The sequence below is a fragment of the Ambystoma mexicanum genome, chromosome 5q (assembly GCF_040938575.1).
Source record: "Ambystoma mexicanum isolate Mex_15411 chromosome 5q, UKY_AmexF1_1, whole genome shotgun sequence".
NCBI lineage: Eukaryota > Metazoa > Chordata > Amphibia > Caudata > Ambystomatidae > Ambystoma > Ambystoma mexicanum.
In genome coordinates, this window is record NC_090933.1 from 1,093,595,310 (window position 1) to 1,093,608,558 (window position 13,249).

Sequence of the window (13,249 nt, forward strand, 5' to 3'; positions counted from 1 at the left end):
GAAGACTTTGGAGGGACTAAAATAAACCTATAGGTCAAGACCCATTTCCACTCCATCCAGGCTCAGAGAGAAATGAGACCCAGCTCATACCTTAAACAAGAGATCAGGTACAGTACGGCAATGAGATTTTTTCCAGATTTTGCCTTCAATCTTACCCCAATCAATGTCAAAAGCTAACAAATTGCATTCCATCCCAAAAGTGATCACTAGGACCACCTTACCGATATAAAACTTAAGAAGGGGCAACAGGGAGAATTTACAATACTGTGAACTGCTCATTTTCATTTGGGCGACCAAGTTCACATCTTTCAGATCTATGGTTGAAAGAAGGCCGGTCTTGGGGGGGGGGGGGGGGGGGGGAGGCTGTTCATTTAGAGCCTAAATAAATGACCTCTTTGCAGACGGGAATCGAAGAGTTATCCAATTTCCAACCAAATGGTTTCAGCTTCTTTAGTGGGTGTTTAAAAACCATGATTTTTGATTTATATGGATTTACTTTTAAATAGTTTTCATTGGCATACTCTGAAAGCGCCGTTAGTAAGCGTTGCAGACCCACTTGTGTGTGGTCTTAGACCACAATGTTGTCAGCATACGCTAACCAATTAATCTTCATACTGCCTAGTTTAGGACCCACCAGACCGCTCTTCTTCAGCCACTGCAAGAGATCCGATATATATCAAATAAAAAGAAATGGTGCAATCAAGCAACCTTGACGCACCACTCATTCCATTTTTACAGACTGAGAAAGGGCCCCTGATTTAGAGAGAAATCTTAATGATGATCTTTCATGTAGCTCTATCAAAACAGACAGATTATCTGGGAGTCCCCATGATTTTAATTTCACCAAGAGTCTGTTACTATTGATAGTATCAAAAGCCTGGGTAAGATCGACACAGACTATGAATTAAGGGGTTGCTTGTTTTGCATAAGATTCCGTGCTCAGGCAGCTTAGGATCAAAGTACTCAGAGTGGTAGAAAGACCACACCTAAAACCTGTCTGTTTAGGAATAATATCAGTAACCGCAGCCCACTTCTCCAATTCACCCAATATAAGGCCTGCAAAGATCTTCCCATCTGCATCAAGGAGTGATATAGGACGGTGATTTAGCGGGGACAAGCAATCAACTGTTTTAATTATTATTTATAATTAAAGGGTCTGCAATACTGTACCGTTCAGACATCAACATTATGCGTATTTAAACAAAGCAAAAAAAGAAAAAAAAACACCTGAAGTGTGAGTAGATCAAGTCATTTCAGCTAATAAAACAAACACCACAAGGCCGCCTAGTTGCCATCACTGTAAATCCACCTGCGGATCAGAGTCACAGCAATGCATCATAAGTATGCAAATCAGTTGTAAAGCTAGCTTTTTTGCTCCACGTTGAACATTGGGATAGTCAGGGCAGTGCGTTTTTATACATGGCTTAATCAACCCAAGAATGACAACTCTCAAGGATGTAACAATCACATACGCATTTCACCCTAATTGGGGATTACCAGTGTGGCACAGGTTGATATCCATGAGATTGGACGACGTTTACCGAACATCATCAACATTATGGTCGGTATGAATAAAACCTTCCTGTACCTGTAGAGTAGAATTGGCCATGCCAACTCCTAAGACCTCCAATAAAGCATAATATTGATAGTGATGGAATTGGAAGGAGACGGGCAAAATATAGAGGAGAGAGATCTATTCAGAGAGGGTGTGAGAGATAAACATCAAAGTGGAAGCTGCAGACAAACAGCGCTCCTGAGGAAGGTGGAGTAAGCTTGGAAGGTGCTGTGTGAGCTTGTGGTGAAGCAGTGAGGAGTTACAGGAGGAGAAACCCATGGGAGGGGAGAAGAACGGATGTATAGGAGAAGTCCCCTTAAGCATATGACTATTACAACTTGTCAATGAGGAAGAAAAGGCCGAAGAGAGCCAGGACCTCGATACAGGCAGCTGGCAATGAAGCAGATAAAGCCACAAGGTAAACTCATGTTACCAGTGTCCTAGAAGAAGCTCTGGTTTGGCTTGCTGCTAGCTTGTCCCAGCTACCGTCAATGTTCAGGCCTAGTGGGAGGTCACATGTGGGGTCCAAAGACTCGTGAAAAGGTGTGTCCCTGAGAGAAGGACGAGCCGTAGATAACCAGAGTCACCACCCAAGAAGACAAGAAAAGTGCAGGGACACTTTAAACCTCAGGTCTGTGAGTGACCACGAACTGATTAACTTCTGGAAAGGGAAATTGCATTGAGATTCAACTTTTAAAAGACTGAACTGTTAAGGATAGAGAAGCCCTTGATTATTGCTAAAGTTCTGTTGCATTCCCTCAACTGTGCCTAAACCTGTGCACATTCATAATAGACTTTTGCTTAAAGCACAACCTTTACGGCAGCTTTGTAACTAGAACAAAATCAAAATGTCACATTTTGGATTCCGCTTCATACAAAATTTGGTCAGGGAATTATTATTCTCAGATATAGCTCAGTAACTTATCTAAATAAAAGAATTATGTAAAATTACCTCCTTTAGTACAAACTCAAACTGGGCAGTGTCCAGCAAAATCTGGAAGAGGATCTTCGGATTACTTTTGGAATCCATCAGAATCTGGTCCTTTACCTGGCGTAAGCGCTTATTATTAGGATCGTACGCTAGAAGCGAGGAAAAGAATTAGTAAAAAAATAAATTAAAAATAATCACCACAAAAGCATTGCAAACAAAAACAATCTGTCAGAACGTAGAATGTCGACTAAGAGTTCATTGGGTTGCCACATAGTTTGAGGTCGTTTTAGGATGATAGTACAGTTAAATCATGAATTAATAGACCAAACAATTGGCAATAGGAACCTCGAGCCTACTCCAGTTGTTTGATAATTGAAAAGAAAAAAAAAAGAAGGTACCTTAGCCTTTATATTTTAAAAGTGAGCCTATGCAACAAACAACCATTATCCTCTTTTTCAAAATGCTAACCTTTAGAGATTCAAAAACTGGATAGACCAAAGAACAATGTATGCATGTTATTAGTAGAATCCAAACCAGAAGGGAAGCGGGAGAGGGATGCACAATAGGTAATTATGAGGGTTCCAAGAGCAACAAGACTTTGCACCTCCTAGTTTGATGCAGAGGCATGAACAGAATTAGGCACTTCAAGGTCCTGAGCGTTCTGAGAGGTACTTTCTATAGAGAAGGTTTGTAATTTTTTCAAAGTATTAGTGTCCGAGTAGTAGGCATGTCCGGTGGGACTTGTTCCTAAGTATAGGTGTGATATAGGAGAAGGCCTCTTTCCCGGTTTCCTCTATCTAGCATTGGTTATTTCCCAAACCTACAATGATGCAGTTTCTGAAATTGTGCTGGCCCCTGGAAAGGACAAACATTTCAGCTTTTCAAGGCAGCCTTTGACTTACTTATTTATTACATTTATTGGCAGCGCCCAAACTCATAAGTATGACGGCGCTGATCTTGGCACAGTAGGCAAATACATGAATAGGTGCAGAAACTGTCAAAGTAGGTACATCAGCAAACAGTGAATAAGGAGGAGCTAGTCATATTTGTCAAAAACAGAGTCTTAAGTATTTTTCGAAAGATGAGGTAGGAGGGTTCTTCTTGGATGTGGAGAGGGAGAGGGAGGGCATTCGAGGATGGGGGCAGTGACGGTGAAGCTAGTTCCCCCTGCTCTTTTCCTGGTGAATCTGGGAACGGCTATGACTCGTGTGGCAGATGATCGTAGGCATTGGGGACTGTGCTTTTGTAGAAATCTGGTCAAGGAAGGCTGGTGCAGGTTTATGGGTGTATCTGTTAGGACCTGTTCCAACACTTGGTCCATATGGCAGCAATGGAGAAGACGACATCCAGAGATGTTACTGTTACCCCCTCAAGATGGCGCTCCAATCATTACACCATCGGATCCTCTAACAGCGTTGTAGCCTTCTCTGAAGATAGCCACCGCCATCCACTTACCCCAGGTAACTTTCTTTCGACTGGAAGTTCCTCCCACATATTCCTCATCTTTGACAATTGTTGTCCAACTTCAGCTGCTTCGGAATATTTTTTCGGCAGAGGGCGCCGTGTGTCGATGGAATCAAGTCGATGCCCTCGAAGGCCTCCGTCGAGGATGATGTAATCAAAAGCATATATAGCATGCGCAGCGCCAGATGCCCTCAGTTCTGTTTTTCCCCTTTAACAGCAGAGACAACCGCAAAACACAGGAGTGACCATACTCCGCCTTGATGGAACGGAAGCTGTAATTGCACAGGAAATTCTACTGAGGGGTAGGATGGAAGGGCGAAGAGGAATATGTGGGAGGAATATCCAGTCGAAAGAACATTATCAGGGGTATGTAACTTGGTCTTTGAATGGATTGTGCCCTCCCACATATATTCCTCATCTTTGACAGACTCCAACAGCAGTATTTGGTTTGGAGGATGGAGTAGAAGAATAACTTACTTACCAACTGGTAACGTTCTGTCGACTGGATGTTCCTCCTACGTATTATAAATCTTTGACCTGTATTGGCCACAGCTATGTACTTTGGACATTTTTGGCAGAGGGCGTCCTGCGTCGATTGCCTCGGTTAAGGGCGACGTCACCAGATGTTATAAATAGGACGCACGGTGCCCCTGTAGCCTCAGTTTATGTTTTTTCCTCCATAACATGTGACTTGCTCATAGCAACTCAAGGGGAGAAGTCGTCCTTGCAGGGCTTCTCTAGTCGAGACGAATTCGGAGATTCAGCACAGCAGCAGGGCTTCACCGGGCAAACCAACGGTCCAGGAGTTGCAGCAGGCGTCCTCTTCAAGTTCTTCAATTCCTTTGTCCAGTGGTCGAAAGCCTTCCAAGCCAAAAAGCCTTGCCTTTTATGCAGGTTTCTCCCATTCATTCCAGCCTAGCTGCCAGTCAAACAGCAGGGTGGCTGTCCTTGCCAGACAGCCAGCCGGCCAATCACCTTTGGGTGCATTCCTGTAACCAAGGGGATTAAGCACAGGGATTTTCGGACATCTCCCTCACTTCCTGCACCTGCCAGACATACTGGAGCCAGAGGCGGGCTTCACACGTGAAACCTGCCTAAGACAAAACAAACAAAGGGACCAAACCTGGTTTGGCGTGCGTAGTAAATCTCAAAAAGGACCTTTCCACAAAGAAATGGTGAAAAAAGAAGACAGGGCCATTTTGACAAAAATGGCACCCTTGGGTGCTTTACTGCAGCTGCGAACAAAGCCCGCGGTAAAAGCACACCACGGTAGTTAAAAGTAAACCACTGCCACCAGCCATTCATCAAGGAAAGGGTAACATAAAATTGTTACATGAGAAACTAGACAAAGGGGATAGTAGGTAATCCCTCCAACAGAATATTGTAAGATAGTGTGAGCTGGGTCTTGAAAGTTACAATGTAAGTAAAGTCAATTTCACTTCACTGCTTTTGGAAACAGTTTATCCAAGCGAAGGTATTTAAACCTTTGGGAAATCAGAAAGACTTCCCTGTGCCACTGCACTGAAGGTGCTGTCTGGTACAATGTAAAAGTTGATGCCTATGGAGTTTGTCAGACTCCACAACCAAAAGAAACAGTGCTCAAGTCATAGCAAAAATACATGAGGGTTCAAAAATAGGGTCTCACTCTCTCCAGGTAAAAAAGTTTAAGTCCTCAAAATCCAGCAAAGGTGTTGGGGGTCTCTAAGGTATAGAGGAATTGGCACATTTCTGAGAATTCTTCCTAACAGAGATGAAGAGGAGAGAAGTTGCACGAGTTGGGGACAGGATATGTCGGACTAGGACAGGGAAACCTTCCATGGGGAGGAGGAAGGCAATGCATGTGGCCCTGAAGGGTGTTTTTCATAAGGAGGTAAGATGGTCGGATCTAGACTTACCAAAATCTCAGGCGTCAGAATCTTTGACACGTCTAGATCCACCTAGAGGGCGATGCCACGGTGAGAAGGGGGACTCACCAACTTATGTGAGCAGGTTAAGGTCACTGCCAGGTAGAAGGAGGAGGGGAGCCATTGTCCCTGCAATGGATAGACAGACGATGGGAGACTAATGTGGGGTTGGGGTTTCGCAGTTTCCTTTGTTAGAAAAGGAAGGAGCTAGGCCACAGTATATACCTTGGCCACAGATAGACAAGGATAGTTTAAGGTGTAAACGCCAGAGTTTAACTTCTAGCGTTGGGAAATGGATACATGAGTTAGAGAAAATGACAGGAGGAAACACGTTAGCTAAAGGGGACATTAAAGGTCTCCCGATTGCCATCCTTAAGGAAAGGGCTGATGACGTTTGGTCAAGAGCAGGGTATTCTAGTGTTACCACGGTAAACACTGCTCATGATGGGGCACCGTTCAATAACTAGGGCAGTGGTCTGGATAGCGCTTAGAGTACTGTATCATGTGATCATGTGTGTAGAGTACCACGTCATGTGATCTATAATGGCAAAGAAGATGCAGTAAGGGGTTAATCCTCTTTTTTATATTCAGAATTACCAAGACCAGTGGGCTTTGGAAACACAAGGCTTGGGGGAAATCCATGCCTGTATTTTATCATATATTGTGCCAAAGGCTGCAAGAAGCAGTACAAAAGCAGCTCAAGAAATTAGTGACCATGGACGCAAAGCCATGGTCAGAGATTCAGCTGACCATTGCGCATATTGCAGGCTGTTGCAAGAGAAGAATCGAAAGAAAAACAATGCTAGGAAAGGTGAAGAGGCAAAGTTAGTGCAGAAAAAACTATCATAGTACGCCATTGAAGTGGCATTGTTGACTACTGGAGACGGATCGGGTTCGCAGCAAGCAGCAAGCATGCCACAGATGAATAACCAAAGGCAGTTCGATCAGGTAATAATGGATTTGCACTATGGTGAAGGGGAGGCTTTCGAAGCAGAGGCTTCCAGAATAATCAGGGAAACTTCCAGAACAATCAAAGTGGGTTTGAAAATATGCAGAATGACAGTCGAGGCATGCAGGAGGGGCATGTTAGGAGACCTCCTCCTATATGTTGGACATGTGGTATGTCAGGGCACTTTGCTCGCACATGTAGAAGTCTAGGCTTTGTGCAGAATGGGCAATTCTCAGGCGGTGGGAGGGGGGTTGGGACCACAAACCCACCTGCATATTCGCAGCAGAATGGAGATGGGTTTGCACAGAATCAGACAGTGCAGCAAACAAGCGCTGAGAATACAAGACTTTCAAACACAGCAGGTAATAATGAATCCGTCACAGCAGTCACCCATGCAGATACGGCAAAGCACAGGACAGTTAATGATTGCTTGAATAGGGGGTGTCACTGTCGAAGGAGGGAATCCTTTCACAGGTACGTGGATGAGAATATACCACAATAGGACAGCTCACTGGGAAACTTGATGTGTTCAATACTATCAGTGACACCCAATCCTCAAGTGGTACCAAGGACTGACTCCAATATAGGAGGCAAATCGTTTTCTTTTTTAGTAGACACAGGTGCAACACGCTCATGTATACGAAAGGGGTAATTTCTGATGTCTGGAAATACCATGAAGACTCAAGGTTTCACAGGAGCTACAAGTAGAGTTCCTTTTACTTAGAATTGCCCAGTCTCTAGGAGAGTGTGACATGTCTGTGCCGTTGTTATATTCAGGGCAGACACCTGCCAATATATTAGGTCGAGATTTAATGACCAAATTCAACAGGACGATTTAATTCACTGATAAAAAAGGCATAGTATGTTCAACACCAGGAATGTATTGTTTGAACGTGAGAAAATGTATAATGGCATTTGCAGGACAAATGGCCATACAAGGAGTAGCGTTAGAACCAGACGTTTTTCAATATGGGGTACGTATTCTGTTAACATGGCTGCCAGGTTTAGTGGGCAGAACTACGAGAATACCTGATGAATTTTCATTCAGGCCAAAGATACCTATGGATGAAGAGGAAGGGCAAGTCTTTCCTTTAGAATTACAAGCAGCAACAGTGCGTGGAGAAATGGCCTTGCTTGATGGGAATGATTATGATGGCAGATGATGGTGCACAGTGATTGCCATTGGGAAAGGTTACAGATTGACTGACGTCACTGATGAGGATATGTTTGGAGATCATCCATCAGATGACGAAGTAGTATTTGAGATGAGCTTTACTTATTGGGTAAGAGCAATTAAACGTGAGGTTCCTCAGAAAATAATGTTAGCACAGACGCCCCAAGTAGTTCGATGAAAACATGGCGAAAGTGGCAGTTTCATTATGGACAACCGATCCCTATGACGTACGCCTATTAAAGGGGGTTGGATAAGTGACGATTAAATTGAAACCAGGAGCAATTTTACCTCGAGCACGACAGTATCCTATGTCTCGAGAGGCAGATTAAGGTATTTTTAAGACGATATCTGCTATGATAGAACAGGGCATCCTTGTGACATCAGAGTCACCGTGTAAGGAACAAGTTACTTACCTGTAACTGTTGTTCTCCAGCATGGGTCTGGCATGGATTCACATGCTCATGAATATTCCCCGTCGTCAGGCTGGGAATCCTCGGTAAAGAAAAAAATCAGTATCAGTTTCGTTTCTGATCTGTCTTTCTTAGTAGTAACCAATCACTGATCTCTGGGTCATACTGCCCCCAGCCTATGACTGCCCTCTCCCTAAAACCCGCCTCTGGCAGCCATCCTCAGATTTGGTAGCACGTAAAGTGGCAGTATGACCAAGTGAAGAGCCGCAGAGGGGTAGGCGGGAGGGTTCGCATGTGAATCCATGCCAGACCCATGCTGGAGAACAACAGTTACAGGTAAGTAACTTGTTCCTTCTCCAGCATGGGGTCTGGCATGGATTCACATGCTCATGAATAAAAGAATACATAGCAGTACACACATGCACAACCACGGGAGGTGGCAAAGGCTCAACATTAAGCATTACATCCAAAACTCAACATTAAGCAATTCTTAACTCCTCACCAGGCTCACCTTAGGCGAACAGGTTCGCAGAACTGCTTGGCCGACCCTGGACTCCCGATCGCTGCAGTAGAATCTTGTGAAGGTGTGCGTCGACCTCCACGTAGAAGCCCTGCAGATCTCCAGCAGGGGTACACTAGACAGGAACGCCGTGGTAGCAGCGATCGCTCTGGTAGAATGGGCTCTCGGACGGCCGGGCAGCGGTCGGTTTGCCAACCGGTGACAGTGCATGATACAGCCGGAGAGCCATCTGGAAATGGAAGTCTTCGAGAGAGCCTTCCCTTGATTCACAGACCCAAAGTTCACAAACAACTGTGACGTCTTCCGAAAACTCTTCATGCGGTCCACGTAGAACTTCAGCGCTCTAGCTACATCCAACGAGTGTAAAGTCCTCTCGGCCGGCGTCGAAGGCGACGGGAAGAAAACTGGTAACACCAAGGGCTCGTTGAGATGGAAGACCGACGGCACCTTGGGCATGAAGGAGGGGTGCGTCCTCAGCACCACCCTCGTGTCATGAAAAGTCAAGTATGTAGGCTTGCAAGATAGGGCCTGGATCTCTCCCACTCGTCGTGCGGAGGTGATGGCCACGAGGAACACTGTCTTCCATGACAGGAACTTCAGAGGCGCTGAATGCATAGGCTCGAATGGGGCCCCCATGAGTCTGGTCAGCACCACATTAAGCTCCCACGCCGGGGCAGGAGCCTTCACCAGCGGGAACGATCGGAATAGTCCCTTCATAAATTCCTTCACCAGGCGATGAGACCACAAGGACACCCGTCCCGTAGTCCTGGTATATCGGGAGATGGCAGCCAGCTGTATTTTGATGGAGGCGTGAGCCAGTCCAGCTTTGGCCAGCGACAGTAGGTACGGCAGTACTTGAGGGGCCGTAATCCGCAGAGGGTTAATCTTCTGTGCGCGGCACCAGACGGAGAACCTCTTCCACTTATGACCGTAACACGAGAGTCGAGGACGCCCTGGCTTTTGCAAGAACCTCTCTGCAGTCAGCCGGGATATCGTACCCTCCAAACTCTAGTGCTGCAGGAGCCAGGCCTGCAAGTTCAGCGACTCTGGGTTGTGATGAAGAATAGCGCCTCCTTCTCTGGAGAATATCCACGTCCGCCAGCAGCTTGGCTGGTGGGGACGTTGACAAGTCCAGAGGGTCCGGGAACCAGATCTGCCTCGGCCACGCCGGTGCGACGAGGATCATTCTGCACCTGGACTTTTTTAGCTGGTTGATGAGATGGAGCAGCAACGGCAACGGAGGGAACGCGTATAGAAACAGGCCGTCCCAAGGGAACGAGAAAGCATCGGCCATGCTCCTCGGCTGCGGGAACCTGCTGGCGAATCTCTGGCACTTGGAGTTAGTCGCCGTCGCGAAAAGGTCGATCCAGGGTTTGCCCCATCGTCGAAAGAGCCGATCCACCTGGTCCTGACGTAGTTCCCACTCGTGGCACGAGCGCAGCTCCCTGCTGAGTGAGTCGGCGATGGTGTTTTTTATTCATGCTAAGTGGAAGGGAACCAGAAACATCCCCTGGGCGACGGCCCAGTGCCACAGATCCTGGGCCTCCTTGGATAGGGCTGGGGATCTGGTGCCTCCCTGCTTCCGTATGTAGAACATCGTGGTGGTGTTGTCGGTGAAGATCCTCACCACTTTGTCCTTGAGGGACGGAAGGAACAACTTGAGTGCCCAGAACACTGCTCGAAGCCTCGGAATGTTGATGTGGAGAGACCTCTCCTCCGGGAGCCAAAGGCCTCTTGCGTGGAGATCTCCAGTGTGGGCCCCCCCAACCCTCCAGAGAGGCGTCCGTCGTCACGGTCTACTGAAACACCAGGGTCTGAAAGTCTGTGCCTGTAGTGAGGTGCGCATGGGTACCCCACCACAGGATCGCCCGACAGAACTCATCGAGAGGGATCCTGTCTTCGAAGCAGCCCGTCGCCTGAAACCAGCGGGCATCGCGGAACTCCTGTAGCGGACGCATCCGAAGTCTGCAAAGGGGTACAAGGTAGATGCATGAGGTCATCATCCCGAGGAGGGACTTGATGGACCTCACCCTGGCCACGTCCGTAGCTAGCAGGCGCCGCACCTTGCCCAGAATGGCCTTCGTCCTCTCCTCTGACGGGCAGGCCAATTGCCCCACTGTATCGAGCTTCGCTCCCAGAAACAGTGCTACTTGCGACGGAACCAGGTGGGATTTGGGGTACTTGATGGCGAATCACAGTTCCGTGAGCAGCCGGACGGTCCTCGCTGTGTGTTCGACGGCGAGTTCTCTTGTCCTTGCCCTGATTAGCCAGTCGTCCAGGTAGGGGTAGATGTGAATCCCCTGCATGCGCAGCCGCGCCGCCACTGGTGCCAGGCACGTTGTGAATACGTGGGTGCCGACTTTAATCCGAAGGGCAGGGCTCTGAATTGGTAGTGGCGTCCCTGAACCACGAACCTGAGAAACCTTGTGTCCTTTTAGAATGGGGATGTGGAAGTAAGCATCCTCCAGGTCCAACGACGATAGGAAGTCGCCCTCCTCCAGCTGTCCCAGCACGTGCTGAGGGTGACCATACTGAATTTTTGTGCCTTGATGTACTTGTTTAACCGATGCAGGTCCAGGATGGGGTGCCAACCGCCTGTCTTCTTTCTGATGAGGAAGTACCTTGAGTACACTCGGAGCCCCGGAGCCTCCTGGAGACGAGCTCGATGGCACCTTTCTTGAGCATCGCCCTTACCTCCAACAGCAGTTGAGGGACGTGATTCTCCTTCCTGGCCACGGGAGGAATGCGAGGACACTTCTTTTGGAATTCCAGCGAGTGCCCGTTGGCCAGGGTGTCCAGCACCCAACGGTCGGTGGAGATGGACTCCCAAACGCTGACGAACTTCGTCAGTCGGCCTCCCACCGGGGTGCTACGGTGGGGGCCCGACGCCACGGCCGGTTCAGTCTTGCTTGGAGGAGGCCTTGCCGCCTTGGCCTCCTTGACGACGACAGCGGGATCCCCCCTTGCTTGCCGCGACCTCTGTAGGCCTCCTGGGACGAGGAGCGGGCCGCCTGGCGGTATGCAGAAGAGCCACCGCTGGATCCCTTGGAGGCACCCTGTCTGCCTCCAGAGCTCCGAAAGGGCCGTCGTCGTTGAAGTACCCCTAGGGCCCGTGCCGTCTCCGAGTCGGTCTTGATGGCCTGGAGCGACTTGTCCACCGTCTTCCTAAAAAAGTTGTTGCCGTCGAACGGCATATCCAACACTCTGGTCTGGACGTCCTGGCGAAAGTCTGTCACCTTGAGCCATCCTCGTCGTTGGAGCCAAACCCAGTTGCCCAGTTGGCGAAATCCGGTATCGGCAATGTCCGTTGCTACCGTTATGGCGTGATCCGACGCCACCTCTCCTTCCTGCAGAATTTGTAGGGCCTCCGCCCTCTTGTCGTCCGGTAGGAAGTCTAGCAGGGGAGCGATCTTGAACTAAAGCTCCCTGTCGTAGCGGGCCACGACTGCTAAGGCAGTGGCCACCTTATTCGTCGTCGCCGCCGCCGACGAGATGACTCATCGTCCCATGGAGTCCAACTTCTTGCCCTCGCTGTCCGGCGGGGATGTGGAAGTTGAAGCCGCCGCACCCGCTGCTTTCTTCTTGGCCGCTGCCGACACGACAGAGTCTGGCGTGGGCTGTACCCTGAGGCACAAGGGGGCGGCATCAGGGACTCGGTACTTCTTCTCGTACCTGTCCCTCTTGGCGGGTGTCGTGGAAGGGTTCTTGAGGATAGCCAGCCCCTCGTCCCAGATGTCGGCGAGCAACGGCACAGCGAGGATGTCTTTCTTTTGGCCTCTCGTCGTTGGTAAAGAAACCCTTCCTTTTTCTGTTCCTCAGGGCAGAGCTGGAAGAGCTCGGATGCCCTGGTTATCATGGCGTGAAAGGAGCCAATTTTGTCGGGTGGAGAAGCCTGAGGGGGGGGGGTGATGACGGGATGTCCGTTGTGTCATCGCCGACGTCGTCTGTCCCCGTCGCTGTATCCGTCACAGTATCCTCTCTAGGGTCCGGCGAGGGGGATGAGGGGTCCACAGGCCTCACGGGCATGAAGGGAGGAGCGGGGTGGACTCTCCTCCGCTTGTTCGGAGGGCTTCCCGACGGGCCTGGTTCTGGATCCTCCGTCGGGGTCCGTGGTAACCTCGTCCTCATCTCAGTACATAAGGATTGGATCGTCAACAAAATGGCCGCCGAGCTATCCTGGGGCTCGGCTAATGGCTGCGACGGACGGGATGGCTGCTCCATTGGGCCTCTTCGTCGCTATCTTCGATCACATCACCGGGAACCGTCCCCGGGGATCGAACCTTCTCGAACTTTTCGTTGAGGCCTATGAACCTCTCGTTGAGGCCCTTCCCGGTTTCCATCA

At 48.8% G+C, this 13,249-nt stretch overlaps 1 protein-coding gene across 6 annotated transcripts in view; it reads right to left on the minus strand.

The window, feature by feature from the left end:
• The window catches only part of WASHC5 (WASH complex subunit 5), a 1,117,936-nt gene that overhangs the window by 663,149 nt on the left and 441,538 nt on the right, over positions 1-13,249 (minus strand). For all 6 annotated transcript variants that reach the window (XM_069621617.1, XM_069621614.1, XM_069621616.1 and 3 more), the window contains one exon: positions 2,508-2,635. In XM_069621617.1, coding sequence (XP_069477718.1) covers positions 2,508-2,635 — 128 coding nt within the window. The remainder of the gene's footprint in view (positions 1-2,507; positions 2,636-13,249) is intronic.